Raw genomic sequence first — 15,007 nt, forward strand, 5'->3', positions numbered from 1 at the left:
AGTTTGATACCAAAATTTGTGTTCACAATACCCCAGAGAGATGAGGTGAACAAGCAGTCAGGGGGACTGGGGGAAACAGGAAGGGTGGCCTTGAAAATTAAAATCAAACCTGCAAAAAAGCGACCCTGAAAAGCTGGCATTCCACACTTTGCCCCAAGACAAATGAGGAAGTTACACATCAGCCAGCTCAGGCTGCTCATAAGTCTTGACTCAGTATCCGTGCTAAATCCAGGCTGCCCAACTACTGCCACAATCCCTTCATTTAGGCTTCCCGCTCTCCCTCAGAGCACCTGGGAGCTAAAGGCGGTTGTGAAGCTGGAGCAGCCCCTACAAGGGCATAAGCCCCACCCCCACCCCACCCCAGTGACAGCCCATGAACAAAGGTGCTTTCTCATTCAGAGGAGAACTCAAGGTGGATAACAGCAGTCCAGTCACACTCACCTCTGAACCCCTCCCCAAGCCCCTCTGAAATACTCTAGATGCAAATTAATGGCCTCTGTCCCACATCCCACCCCTAACACCACAGCAACCTGCTTTCCCCTCAGTCTGAAAGGCAAGACAAACCCAGCGGAGAGCCTGACATACCATCCACTGGGGCATGGGAAGGATCCAGAGGTGCCCAAGAGCTCCCCATAAATAAGAGTCTACAGGTGTCCCTGAAGGGCAACCCCTCGAAGGGAGATCCCTTAGCAGTGCTGGGGGGACCTGAGGTCTAGCCCAAGTTCTAACACCAGCTGACAGTTTCCTGAAACACAGGGCTTTGCACTTGGCCTTGAAAAAAATACAAACTTGGGCCAGGCTGAAAAGATGTGGTCATCCACTCTCCCAGACTTCTAAATAAAATACAAAGCTGTTACAGACACACACACACACACACACACACACACATTCCTTTCAACTTCCCTTTCCAGCCTTCTCCATGTTGTAACCACATGATCCTAAATTCATGTGGCTCCCTCCCTGTCACATGCCTTTGCACAGCGTGTCACAGGGCCGGAGCCACCACCACGGAGAGGATAGGAGTGTCTCTCTCCTCCTCACAGAAGAGAAAGTCCAGAAACCTGGGATCCAGTTCCACTGGGCCTCTCCCAGGCCTGGTGTTAGGTAGCCAGTTCCCTTAACCCTGGGCCTCAGTTTCCTTAGTGCAAAACAGGGACAGTATCACCTACATGGCTGGACTCCCTCTCTCCTCAGCCAGTCAACAAGTATTGAGCACCTCCTGTGTGCCAGGCACTCTGCTGGATGCTGGGACATGGGAATAAGCAGGACTGACCCAAACCTCTGCTGCCCTCATGAAGCTTATATTCTGGTGCAGATAAACCTGTTCAATGGAGATTGCTTATATTTTTATGAGGATTAAATAAAAAATATATAAAATACACTTAATACAGAGCCTGGCACAGTCAATTATTATTATTATCATTATTATATTGGTGGGTATAAGGCCTTTTGCTCACCACTCTTCTTTTTTAAAAAAAATTTATTGAGATGTAACTGACATATAACCTTTCGTAAAGTTTAAGGTGTACACTGTGATTTGATATTTATCTTTTTTTTTTTGGCCCCTCCTCACAGCTTGTGGGACCTTAGTTCCTGGACCAGGGATCAAACCCACACCCTCCTCAGTGAAAGCATGGAGCCCTAACCACTGGACCCCCAGGGAATTCCCAATATTTATCTATTTCAATACGATTACCACCATAGCATTAGCTAATACCTCTATTATGACACACAAGTATAATTTCTTTTTTGTGGTGAGAACAGTTAAGATCTAGTCTCTTGGCAACTTTGAGATTTATATACAAAACTGTTGACTATAATCACTAGGCTGTGCATTAGGTCTCCAAAACTAGCAGTTGCAAGATTATACCCTTAAACGACGTCTGCCGCGGCTCCTCCCTCACGTCCTCCTGCGCATGCCCGGTGGAAGACGACGCCCTTCCCCCATAGAGGAGGATCACTTTTTTCAGTCAGGGTGTAAAAGGAGCTGCGCTCCCTAGCCAGAACCTCCGAACACGCTCTCAAGGTCATATTACCTCTAGTCTGTATGTAAGGAAACGGTGCTTGCCATTATTCTTCGTAAGAAGCTGCCCCTTTTACCTAGAATGTCCTCTCTCCCTCCTGGCGCCCCTCAATCTGTCTGCTGGAAGTGCCTTCCATCTGTCCGGGCACAGCTCAAAGCTGACCTCCCAGACTTCGTCCTGGGAAGGATTCAGGATCTGGGAACCCTCCTGGAGGGCTTGTCTGCAGGTTCACTCACCCTTTCTCACAGGGCTGCCTGGCACTGCCTCTGTTCTGACCCCGTTAGCAGCGCCTAGGTCTTGGATGTTTACACCCTCCATCGGCCAGTACGGGCCCTCAGGTATATGAGGAGAGAAACTGCCTTGGAAAACAGAAAAGCAAAAAGACGTGAGATACTGACGGGGGAAGAAAGGGTATATTAGAGAGAAAGTCTGAGGCCAGATTACGGAGACCCTTAGTACCTGGACAGTGAGTTCAGACCCCAGACGCCAATAAGCCTTGGAAGTCACCAATTTTGGAGCCTCCAGGTAGAGTGGACTCTGATGGCGGGGGATGAGCTAGGCCGAGGGTGACCAAAGGAGACAGCCCCAGGGGCCGCAGATGGACACAAAGGTCATCCCAGTTCAAGGCTGTGATCCGAGTATTTTTCACAGTAAATCCAGCTGCTCAGTAGAGCACATAATTCACTATATTTTCTGTTGTGCAGTTTCCCCCAAAATGGTGTGGTTTCCTCTGAATATGCCACCCAATAATATGCCCCTCTGGCATAGTGATTATTTCGAATTAAAGGTACTTGACAAACAGCCAGTGCGAAAAGGACACTGTGACCCTCCTTTGTCCCCCTGGAAGCAGAAAATAAATTTCCCATGTGAAAGGCACCCTCCCTGTACCAGGAGGGTAGAAGGCATCCTTGTCAACAGAGACAGGGAATTTAGGGCCAAGAGGGCTGGGTAAACAAACCTTGTTACTTTGTCACCAATTTATTACCCCAAGCGCCTTTGTCTTGTCAATGCTTCACAAATGTATTGTTTCTTTGCCTAAAAGGTATAAAAGCTTCCTGTATTGGTCACTTCTTTGAGTCTCATATTTTTATGGGGCTCCCATATGCAGGAAATTAAATTTGTTCTTTTCCTGTTAATCTCTTATGTCAATTTAATTATTAGAACCAGCCAAAGAACATAAAAGAGAAGGGGGGCTTCCCTGGTGGTGCAGTGGTTGAGAGTCTGCCTGCCAATACAGGGGACACGGGTTCGTGCCCCAGTCCGGGAAGATCCCACATGCGGCGGAGCGGCTAGGCCCGTGAGCCATGGCCGCTGAGCCTGCGCGTCCGGAGCCTGTGCTCCGCAACGGGAGAGGCCACAACAGTGAGAGGCCCGCGTACTGCAAAAAAAAAAAAAGAGAAGAAGGGAAAATTTTTCTGCCCCTACACCTTCAAAAGGTCATCACCATTTTCTAAGGCTAGCAATCCCGCCCCCTTTCCAAGTGCTGCCCCCATTGATGGGAGGACTCAGTGCTTAAAAGATAAAAACATCTCAATCTAGATGTCATCGGAACTTCAAACACAGACATAGCTAAACCCAAACATGGCTTGTCTCCAACAGACACACAGGAGGTCCCACCAGCTTGCCAGTTTCACGGAAGCTCAGACAAATGTGCCACAGGGGTGCAGGTGGGCACTGATGCTGATGTTCAACACCCAGGCAAAAGATGGAGTAAATCAGGTAAGCTGGGTCAGGGGGTCACAGGTAAGGCTCATTCACACTTCCAGATTTTCCACAAAATCAAGGAAACAAGGCAATGCTTACTTGGGAAATTTGAGACAAAGAAAAATGTCTGATCAGGCAGAATGGACAACCTCACTAACCAAAGGAAGAACACTGCTCTTGGTTTGGGCACTGTGAGATTTTGGGGTTCACAAGATGTCTGTTTACCTGGTTCTATACCTTTTTTTAAAAGTTTAAACCCAGGGAGGGACTCCCCTGGTGGTACAGGGGTTAAGACTCCATGCTACCAATGCAGGGGGCCCGGGTTCGATCCCTGGTCAGGGAACTAGATCCCACATGCATGCCGCAACTAAGAGTTTGCATGCCCCAACTAAGGAGCTCCTTGCTGCAACTAAGACCTGGCGCAACCAAATAAATAAACAAATATTAAAAAACAAACAAACAGGGAATTCCCTGCCAGTCCAGTGGTTAGGACGCCACACTTTCACTATTGAGGGCGCAGGTTCAATCCCTGGTCGGGGAACTAAGAACCCGCATGCCATGTGTCACAGCCAAAAATAAAAAAAATAAAGTTTAAACCCAAACTTTCTCCCCACCCTTGCAACTGTCCACACCATCAATCTCAGCAGTAACGTAAAGTGTCATCTTTGCTAAAGAGACTGTCCATTTCCCCCAAAGTCTTCTTTCTTGTAAAGATTTCTCATAACAAAGATTTCTTGGCCTTAAGAACCTCAGGCTACACTTCAAGGAAACTTATTACAAAAGCCAGGAGCCACGGTCAGCTGTGTCACTGACTGGAAACCCACAGGCAGGGCACTGATTTGTCAGCTCCACTTCTTCATCTGGAAAGGCAGAGGAGAGCTTGTTCCTCGAGGTCAATAAAAGCAATGCCACACCATGACAATGACCAGGGGCCCACAACCCAACCCCACTTTAGTTTTTAAAAACATCCTCAGGGTCACTTACCATCCCCACCCAAACATGGGGCTTGCAGGCTCTACTTTGGCTGCTAACAGAATCTTCATCCCAAGAAGCAAAAATAAAATAATAAGAGGGTACACAGCATAGCCATGGGACTTTGGTAGCAAGTGCAGGAAAACAGAACTGGTCAGCAAAGAGAAGTTTAAGAATTCCACAAAGTCTCTTTTTGATCTAAGTCCAGATCTACTACTAATTAGCTATAATGATTACCAGGTGATGGGCCTCAGGCTCTTCATCTATAAACTATTCACAGCCCTGCTCCTGACCCTGCTGTGAAATTCTGCACAGAGACTTAAAGTCCCCTTTCGAATTTATGAATCCAGAGCTTGTGGCAGCTTTTCAGCACTCTCCTTCCTTCTTCCTCAAAAAAAAAAAAAAAAAAAAAAAAAAAAGGAAAGAAAAAAGACATAATGGCAAGAAGCCATTACTCCCCTACCTCCCCAGCACTCACACAAGACCCCACTCACTGTGCTTATGGCAGGCGGCCAGCTTGGCGGGGCCAGACACATGGAGCCGGAGTAACCAGAAGTACCCTTCAGCCCGCCTTTGCAGGCACAACCTATAGTACTCTCCTTACTCAAGTATGAATTTCCTTACTCAGGTTTTTTTTTTTTTTTTTTTTTGCGGTATGCGGGCCTCTCACTGTTGTGGCCTCTCCCGTTGCGGAGCACAGGCTCCGGACGCGCAGGCCTAGCGGCCATGGCTCACGGGCTTAGTTACTCCGCGGCATGTGGGATCTTCCCGGACCAGGGCACGAACCCGTGTCTCCTGCATCGGCAGGCGGATTCTCAACCACTGCGCCACCAGGGAAGCCCCCTTACTCAGGTTTTAATCTCAGCCTCCCTCATGTCTCCTCATCAACCAGCTCATCCCTTCCAAAGTTAGTTCCCAGGGAAATGCTGATGCTCTCTCCTCAGCCCCTTTGGGGGTGCCCCAAAGAAAGCCTGCCACCTATAACTGGTTAGTCAGTCATCAAATCGAGTTAAGGGATTATGACTAGCTTTCTTAAAAACAGAAAATAGAATAGAAAATATCACTGTGCCTCTCCCTGTAGAGAGAATAAATATCCTGTGAAGCTCTTCTTGCAGTTTTGTACTGATAGATGTATGTGAGTGGGTGTGCTTCTCTACAGTGGATCTTGATCAGGAAAAGACTGAAAAGATCACAGGCCTGGGCTTCCCTCGTGGCGCAGTGGCTGGGAGTCCGCCTGCCGATGCAGGGGGCGCGGGTTCGTGCCCTGGTCCGGGAGGATCCCACGTGCCACGGAGTGGCTGGGCCTGTGAGCCATGGCCGCTGAGCCTGCGCCTTCGGAGCCTGTGCTCCGCAGCGGGAGGGGCCACAGCAGTAAGAGGCCCGCGTACCCAGGGGAAAAAAAAAAAAAGATCACAGGCCTGAAGTAGAGGGATCTGACCCTAGGGACGAATGCCACACACACCCATCCCACCTCCATGCCCTGTGGAGGATGCAAGGGCCGGCACACGGTACTTAGAACTCAAGCATCCATCCTGCAATTCTACAAAACAGAATTGACTACAAAACAGCTGAAACAAATTTCTGACTCTCCTACAAGGTAGTACTTCCTATAAAGCACAGAACAGTGTGAACTACAAAAGACCAAGGCATCCGGGTAACAGCCTTTCTTCAGAAAGGTGTCTGCTACCTTGAAGGCTCAGCACCAGGCAGGGGGCAGAACCTGGGTGCTGGGAACGAAAGGCCCTTGGCTCCCTGCTTTCTTCCCGAGTATGGACTGACTGGACCACAAGCAACTGGGCTGGGGACTAGAGACCTCAGAGCCCCCCATTCTCTCTCCTCTTTAAAATGTTGGGTTTTTTTTCAAATTGAGCATCTCCCGAAAAATTTTCCCTAGGAAGCACCAAAGCTTGCAGCCTCCCAGAAACGCACCCAGCTGGGAGCGGGGCTGCAGAAAGGCACAATTTCATCCGGGCTGCAAATGCTCGGGGCTCCTAATGGGCGCGCGGCGAGGGGGCGTACTGCGCCTCCCAGGCTCCGGGCTCTGAGCCCGCATTTGCAAACGCTCAGAAGCAGAAGCCTGGACTTCTGGGGACTCTGCTTCTGAGCCCTTGGGCCCCTACTGCAGTCCCCTCCCCCCACTCATTTAGCCGAGGACGGTGGGCCGTGAAGCCCGTTTCGGGCAAGCCCAGCTCACGATCCAGCAGGCTTGGGGAGAGGCCTGCCTGGAGCTGGAATCGCCAACCTCCTCCGGCCGGGAAGTGGCCAGCACTCTCCCAAGTTCCCCACAAATCCCGCCCCGCGCCCAGGCGCCTGCCAGCCGGAGGCGTGCCCCGGGGGCGCGTTCCCTGGTCTTTTCATTCGCGGCCCCGGGAGCCTCAGCTTCGGTGCCCGGGTGGGGACACGGCAGGCCGCACGCCGCCGCAGTCCTGTCGCAGCGCGCGCCCCGTCCCCCTTCGCCTGGAAGGCCGTAGCCGGCCCCCGCGCCTGACCCCGCGCAACAGGCCAGAGTCTGCAGCTGGATGAAAGCGAGGGCAGTCCGCCCGGCCGCCGCCTCCGGGGTAGCTGGCCCCAGTGGGGGTCCGCCTCCTTCCGGAAAGAGGCGTGGGGCCCGGAAGGCCGGAGGCGCCCCCAGCGCTTCCCGTGCCGCTACGCACCTGGTTGCGCGCCGGTCCCACATGGCCGGCGCCGCCGCCTCGGGAGCCGCTTCCCGGGGGACAGGCGCGGCGGGCGGGGGGGCGGGAATCCCCTGCTCGCAGTGGCTCGGCCCCCGGGCCCTGACGAGCGGGGTGTGGGTGCGGGGACCGCGGCGCCTGGCTCTGTGCAGCCGCAGACCTATTCCAAGTTCCCACGTAGTTGCGAAGGCTGAAAACTGTCACGTGCACGTCGCCGCTGGGTGGGAGGGGGTCTTTGTCACCGTGTGTTCAAAAGAGGCGTTTCGATGTATCCCATCTTGCGGGCGAGCGCTCCAATGGGGTGGCTCTCGGCCGCCTTTGGAAAACGAGTGCTTCGAGCTGGTCACCACGAGGGACCGGGCAAGCATACAACCCCCCTCCGACAGGTTTCGGTCACCGTGACTTCTCGCCCTAGCTGGGTCGCTGCGATTGTCAGGGAGACTGAGGAAATGGTCAGCCCATGGCCTTGGACCGCCTCTGCCCCTGGCCTCCTGTCCCCGACAGCAAAGAAGCTAGGGGGACAAGCCCGGGGTCGACGCCCCTCGTGCCCAGCAGCTCCCACTTTCTGTTGGCCTCCGTTGAGTCTTTCCTTGCATGTGGACTACTTACTGTGCGCTCGGCCCTCCATTGTAGGGGTGCTGAGGATTCGGGTGGGAAGAGACCGGCGAGGCCACCGACTTCTAGACGCTCACTGGCTTGTTCATGGCGCCGGCAGAGGAGTGTACCTCTCACCGCAGGCGGGAATAGCAAGGAACCACCTGGAAGGGCAATGACGACCTAAGGAGTTGGGGGGCAGTTAGGACGACCTCAGGCTGTCATTGCTCCTTCGGTTGTTGGCGCAAAAAGCTGCACAGCCTCCTACCCACCGCCCCTGCTTGGTCCTCAACTTCTCTGGGACGGGGATCACTTTCCTCCACGCCCGGGATCTGACCCAATCAGAGAGCAGAGCCCGCCACCCTCTCTTGGACCGGGCTTTGGCCGACACTGCCTCCGGGTGGTTCTCCCACCCATCTGGGGGACCACCACACCAGACAGGCCCCGTGGAGCTTGAGAGAGAGGAACAGTAGTTTCCAATGAGGCAGGGTGGACTCGGTGACCCGTGGACACACCAAACGCACACAGCCTGCGTACTTCTCTGCGCTGCTTCCTCTGACTTAAGAAGTAGACTATCAGTCTAGCCAGTGTTCTCTGAGCTTCTGGAACTCACCTCCTCCCACTTCTATGCATTAATCTCCCCATATACCACACTGCATCACTTCCAGTTCAAAAGCTTTCAGTGGCACCTCCATTGCCCTCTAGTAGCTGGGCATTTGAGACCCTTCACGATTTTACCCTATCCTTCCAGTCTTATCCTCATACACACACTCTACCCCAGTGGTTCCCAAACTTGACTGCACACAGGAATCACCTGAGGGTCTTTCAAAAAATACTGATGTCGGGGAATTCTCTGGTGGTCCAGTGATTAGGACTCCATGCTTTCACTGCTGAGGGCCCAGGTGGGGGAACTAAGATCCTGCAAGTCCCCTGGCAAGGCCATAAAAAAAGAAAAAAAATACTGATGTCTGGACCCCCTCCTACTTAATCTTAATCTGATTTAATTGGTATAGGGTATGATATGGGCCCCAGGATTTTTAAAGACTCCCCTGGTGATTACATGAAATAAATTTGGGAAACACTGTTAGTCTCCAAATCATTGGAGCTATTTGGCATTTCCCTGGCATCACTGGTCCTTTCACTTTTAAGAAAGTTGACATAACCTATCTTCAATGTTTTTCCCAATATCTCCCAGTTCTGTATTTAGGAAAGGCCCAAGCCACCTCTTCCAGCATGTCTTTCTCTCTCTCTCTCTCTCTTTTTTTTTTTTTTTTTTGCCAACTGCAAGGAGTCTCTTTTTCCAGAAGGCCTAGTCAGGTTCTTACTTCAAGGAGGGCAAAGCAGGAGATTGGTGAGTGCAGATGGTTTAAAAGGTGGCTCTAAACTTTGATGCTTTAACCAGTTTCCATAAACATCTCAGAGTCATACTTCTTCCTCTGTATCTTTTATCATAGTCTTCAAAACAGTTACATCAACTTAAAACAGTTCCCAAAAGTCATCTTTTAAAAAAAAATTGTTTCTTCTCTCTGATATTTTTTTATCTGCTATTTTTATACTTTTATCAAAATTACTCATTCTCACAGTTAAAAGAGCATTCCCCCCTCCGACATGATCTATTCCCAGGGGCAACCACTTTTGTCTCTTTTAGGTGATCATTTTGATGGCTGTGTTTGTGTCTCTAAATAACACTTCTTGTTATTGGGTTTTTTTTTTTCCAGTTTTATGCATCATCGGGTAATTTTTTTTTTTTTTAGATTGTGCTTGTCTGAAAACCTTCACCCTCAATATAGTTTGGCTGGGTATAAAATTCTAGGTTGGAAATCATTTTCCTTCAGGACTTTGAAGCTATTACTCCAATGACCACTAGCTTCCACTTCTGCTGTTGCCAATTCTGAAAACATCCAATTACTCATCTTATGTGACCTCTGTTTTTTTTTTAATTTTAAGAAGCCTAAAAAAAATCTTCTTTTTCTCCCCAATGTTTTGAAGTTATACAATGATATTCTGTGATGCAAGCCTATTCATCCATCCACTGTATACTGAGTGAGTTCTTTCAGTCTTGAAACTCAAGCTCTTTGGTTCTTGGAAATTATCTTAAATAATTTTGTTATTTCTACTCCTCCATTTTCCCTATTCTCTCTTTTAGGAAATCCTATTATTCAAATATTGGACTTCCAGGACTGATCTCTATGATGTAGTCCCCTGATTTTCAAATCACTTCCCTCCTATTTTCCATCTTTATGGGGTTTTGGTTTTTTGGTTTTTTGCTCTAATTTCTGAGAGCTTTCCTCAACTTTATCTTCTGATCCTTCTTAATGAAGTTTTTGATTTACTTTTTAAAATTTCTGATTCCACACTTTGATTTTTCCAAGAGCTCTTTCTTATTCTGTAAGCATTCCTTCATTGGAGTACTCTGTTCTCTTTTCCACGGTTACATAACTTTTCTAATTTCCCTGCAGATATAGTAGTTTTTGTTTTCTCTACATAGGCTCTGTTCTCCAGGTTCCTTTTTCTGTTTCTGTTTTTTGTTTTATTTTCCTTGTTATGGATTTTCCTCAGATGGTTATCCACTCAGGATTAAGAATGAGGGAACAAGATGTACATTAATAGAGAATGATTGAATAAACCATGATATATTCACACCAGAGAGAACTGTGCACTGAGTCATGAGGAGGATCACTAGGATAAAACACTATGGGCTAGTGGGCAGAAAATACTGTTAAGTGGGAAAAAGTGTTTATAGTATGCTACCTTTAGAGTAATAACAAGAGGTGGATATTTTTATGCATTTACTTATATTTTCTGAAACAATGGAAGGAAAACCAAAAACTAAGACAAGTGGTTACTTATAAGGAGGAACAGAGTAGAGGGGAAAGATAAGGAAGCTAGGCTTCTTTAAATACACCCTGTTTTATAATTTTGACTTTGAAACCATGGGAACCTTTAATATAATTGAAAAGTTAAATCTAATTTCTGAAGAGTAGTTCCTAAAATTGAAACCATACTGAGACAAATGAACTTAACTGTATATCAAGTGGGTAGCACAACCAAACAAAAATTATTTCCAGTGACTTTAAAACACAGTTTCATTTACCAAAGGGATATACCCTAAGGGAAAGAAAGAATCAACAGAGAAATCTTGAATTTCATAGTCTTATTGTTACTAAGTAATATTGGTATGTTTTACAAACATTCTTAAAAACATGTATTTAGAGATATTACTTGGAAATATTTTTATTACTCAGTAATGTGTATAAGTTAGAATAAGCAAATAATTATAGTAAATTCATTCAGAATCAAGATTTTCAGTGTAAGAGAAAAGAAATACAAATATAAAATCAAAGAAGTTAGGGAAAATTCTATAATCTGAAAACTAAATTGGAAATATCAGTATGAACTTGCAGTTTATTGTCTGGCTCTGTACATTCTATTCATCCTTGATGTGATGCATTATTGCTGGGTTTAATAACAGCATGCATCCCTGACACCCAGGAGGTGATCATTCCTTTCTATCAATTCCTTTCAATCAATACAAGGAGCCAGGACTCTTTAAAGAAAATCATTAATTCCATGTTGGGGGCAGAAATGTACAGGTTGATCCTGGGATACTTTGTTGTTCCAGAAAGCAGAGAAGATCTCACAGGGAATGAAAATGAAGAAAGTCTATGTGAATTATAGGATACCATCAGACAAAACAACACGTTATTGGAGTCCTCAAAGGAGAAGAAAGGGAGAAAGGAGCAGAAAGTTTATTTAAATAAATAATGGCTGAGAACTTCCAAATCTAGGGAGAGATTTGGACATCCAAGTTTATGAAGCTCATAGGTCCCTAAACAGATTCAACCCAAAGAGATCTTCTCCAAGACACATTGCAATATAACTGTCTAAAATCAAAGACAAAGAGAGAATTTTTTTTTTTTTTTTTTTTTTTTTGTGGTACGCGAGCCTCTCACTGCCGTGGCCTCTCCCGTTGCGGAGCACAGGCTCCGGACGCGCAGGCCCAGCGGCCATGGCTCACGGGCTCAGCCGCTCCGCGGCACGTGGGATCCTCCCGGACCGGGGCATGAACCCGTGTCCCCTGCATCGGCAGGCAGACTCTCAACCACTGCGCCACCAGGGAAGCCCAAGAGAGAATTTTTAAAGCAGCAAGAGAAAAAAAAATTCTCACATACAAAGGAACCCTCAACAGGCTATCAGCAGAAGTTTTGCAGTCCAGGAGAGAGTGGGATGATACATAAAAATGCTGAAAGAAAAAACTGCCAACCAAGAACACTTTATCCGGAAAAGATGTCTGTCCTTTAGCAGCAAAGGAAAGATAAAGCCTTTGCCAGGCACACAAAAGCCAAGGGCGTTCATTGCCAATAGACCTGCCCTACAAGAAATACTGAAAGTATTCCTAAAGCTGAAATGAAAGGATGCTACTTAGAATATGAAAATATAAAGTAAAAGTAAGTATGTAATCAAATTCAGAATACTTTAATACTGTAACATAGTGGTGTGTTAATCATTTAATTCTAGTATAAAGGTTAAAGAACAAAAGTATTAAAAATAACTACAGGGGACTTCCCTGGTGGTCCAGTGGTTAAGACTCCACACTTCCACTGCAGGGGGTGCAGGTTCGATCCCTGGTTGGGGAACTAAGATCCTGCATGCCGTGCAGCATGGCCAAAATAAATAAATAAATAACTACAGTTGACCCTTGAACAATGCATGTGTTAGAGGCACTGACCCTCTGCATAGTCGAAAATCCACGTATAACTTATAGTTGGCCCTCATATCCGAGGTTCCTGCATATCCGAGGTTCTGCCTCCACATATTCAACCAACTGCAGATCATGTAGTAGTATTTATATTGAAAAAAGCCACGAACAAATGACCAGTGGGTACATGAAAAGGTGCTCAACGTCAATAATCATCAGGGAAATGCAAATCAAAGTTACAATAAGATATCACCCCTCACCTGTTAGAATAGCTATCATCAGAAAGGCAAGAGATAACAAGTGTTGGCAAGGATGTGGAGAAAAGGGGACCCTTGTGCAATGTTGGTGGGAATGTAAGCTGGTGCAGCCACCATGGAAAACAGTATGGAGTTTCCTCAAAAAACTTAAAAAGAGAACTGTATGATCCAGCAACTTCACTTCTGGATATTTATCCAAAGGGAATGAAATCAGTACGTTGTAAAGATATCTGTACTCTCATTTTCATTGCAGCATTATTCACAATAGCCAAGATAGGGAATGGATATAGAAAATGAGATAGATAGATAGATTGATAGATACATGGATAGAGTATAATGGAATAGTATTCAGCCATGAGAAAGAAGGAAATCTTACCATTTGCAAAAAACACGAATGAACCTAGAGGACATTATGCGAGGTGAAATAAGCTTCACAGAAAAAAACAAATACTGTATGATCTTAGTTATATGTGGAATCAAAAGAAAAAAAAAGCCAATCCCATAGAAACAGAGAGTAGAATGGTGGTTACCAGGGGCTAGAGATGGGGGAAATGGTGAGATGCTGGTCAAGGGATACAAGCCTCAGTAAGATGAATAAGTTCTGGCTGTACAATGTATAGCATGATGACTATAACTATACTATATTGAACACTTGAGGAAATTCCCTGGTGGTCCAGTGGTTAGGACTCTGAGCTTTTGCTGCCAAGGGCGCGGGTTCAATCCCTGTTAGGGGAACTAAGATTCCATAAGCCATGCAGCGTGGCCAAAAAAGAAAAGAAAAGAAAAGAGAAGAAAGAAAACCCACAATGACCACTTGAAATTTGCTAACAGAATAGATCTTAAACATTTTCACCACACACACACACACACACACACACACACACACACACACGGTGACTACATAAGGTGATGGATGTGTTCATTGTGGTAATCACTTCACAAAGTATGCGTATATTAAATCATCATGTAATACACTTTAAATATAAACAATTTTATCTGTCAATTGTACCTCAACAGAGTTGGAGGGATAAAAATAATATTAATTTAAAAGAGCAGGGGCTTCCCTGGTGGTGCAGTGGTTGAGAGTACGCCTTTCGATGCAGGGGACACGGGTTCGTGCCCCGGTCCAGGAAGATCCCACATGCCGCGGAGCGGCTGGGCCCGTGAGCCATCACCGCTGAGCCTGCGCGTCCGGAGCCTGTGCTCCGCAACGGGAGAGGCCACGACAGTAAGAGGCCCGTGGAGAGCAAATAAATAAATAAATAAATAAATAAAAGAGCAGGAAAGTCACCTGGCAAGAGCATCCATGGGTATCTCTCCTCCAAGTCTGTGCCTTGTCCCTTACTATCGTGTTTTCAGGGCCAGAGTCTTGACCCACATATCTTTCTGCTATTCATATGTGGTTGGTTGGTTGGTTGGTTGGTTGGTTGGTTGGTTGGTTGGTTGAAAGGATACAAGCTCTTCTCTCTTGAAAGTATCCAAGAACTCATTTCAAATTGATTGATGATCTGGGGAATTAGGCAGGACAGAATCATCACTGTCAAAAACATCATGAACACGAATGACAATTGAGTCGCTAGTGGCCACAATGGCCACTATACCAAATGAAGATACAGACCCAATCCACGTAGCTAACCAAGTAAGAAAGACAAATATTTACATAAAGTAGCGGGAACACAGAGTACATACATAAATGTGAGCTGACTTTTTAAGGGAAGAGCTTATATAATGAGGAAGAAAAATTTATTTTCACTCAACATTTATGTAGCACTATTTCTTTAAGTCTTCGTGATAATGTAAGTTGTTCTCAAGAGAGTCCCCTAAGAAGGATATTAATTAACTCCACTTTACAAGAAGGGAAATTAAAGAAATGAAAGGTTAACTGGTTTGTTGTACAACCAGTTGGTTAAAGGGCTGAGACTCTAGTCTCTAGAACACAGATGAGCTCAGAATGGACTTGGCTGTGCATCTTGGACCCTGAGGTCCGTCCACCCTGGATTCTGGTGCTGAAGCATGATGTCATTGGAGACCGTTGGGGTTATCACCCATTCATTACACATTACATATGTCTAGAGATAGACAGGT

General features: G+C 46.7%; 1 protein-coding gene across 5 annotated transcripts in view; it reads right to left on the reverse strand.

The window, feature by feature from the left end:
- The window catches only part of TRANK1 (tetratricopeptide repeat and ankyrin repeat containing 1), an 88,731-nt gene extending 81,239 nt beyond the window's left edge, over window positions 1–7,492 (reverse strand). For 4 of the 5 annotated variants that reach the window (XM_067005693.1, XM_067005690.1, XM_067005694.1 and 1 more), the window contains exon 1: window positions 7,355–7,492. In XM_067005693.1, the coding sequence (XP_066861794.1) occupies window positions 7,355–7,377 (23 nt within the window). In that variant the 5' untranslated portion in view covers window positions 7,378–7,492. Of the gene's footprint in view, window positions 1–4,712; window positions 4,764–7,354 lie in introns of those variants that run through there. The other variant, XM_067005691.1, reaches the window with a different exon arrangement.
- Window positions 7,493–15,007: the final 7,515 nt, after the last annotated feature.

This window comes from Kogia breviceps, chromosome 10, assembly GCF_026419965.1.
Source record: "Kogia breviceps isolate mKogBre1 chromosome 10, mKogBre1 haplotype 1, whole genome shotgun sequence".
NCBI classification, from domain to species: domain Eukaryota; kingdom Metazoa; phylum Chordata; class Mammalia; order Artiodactyla; family Physeteridae; genus Kogia; species Kogia breviceps.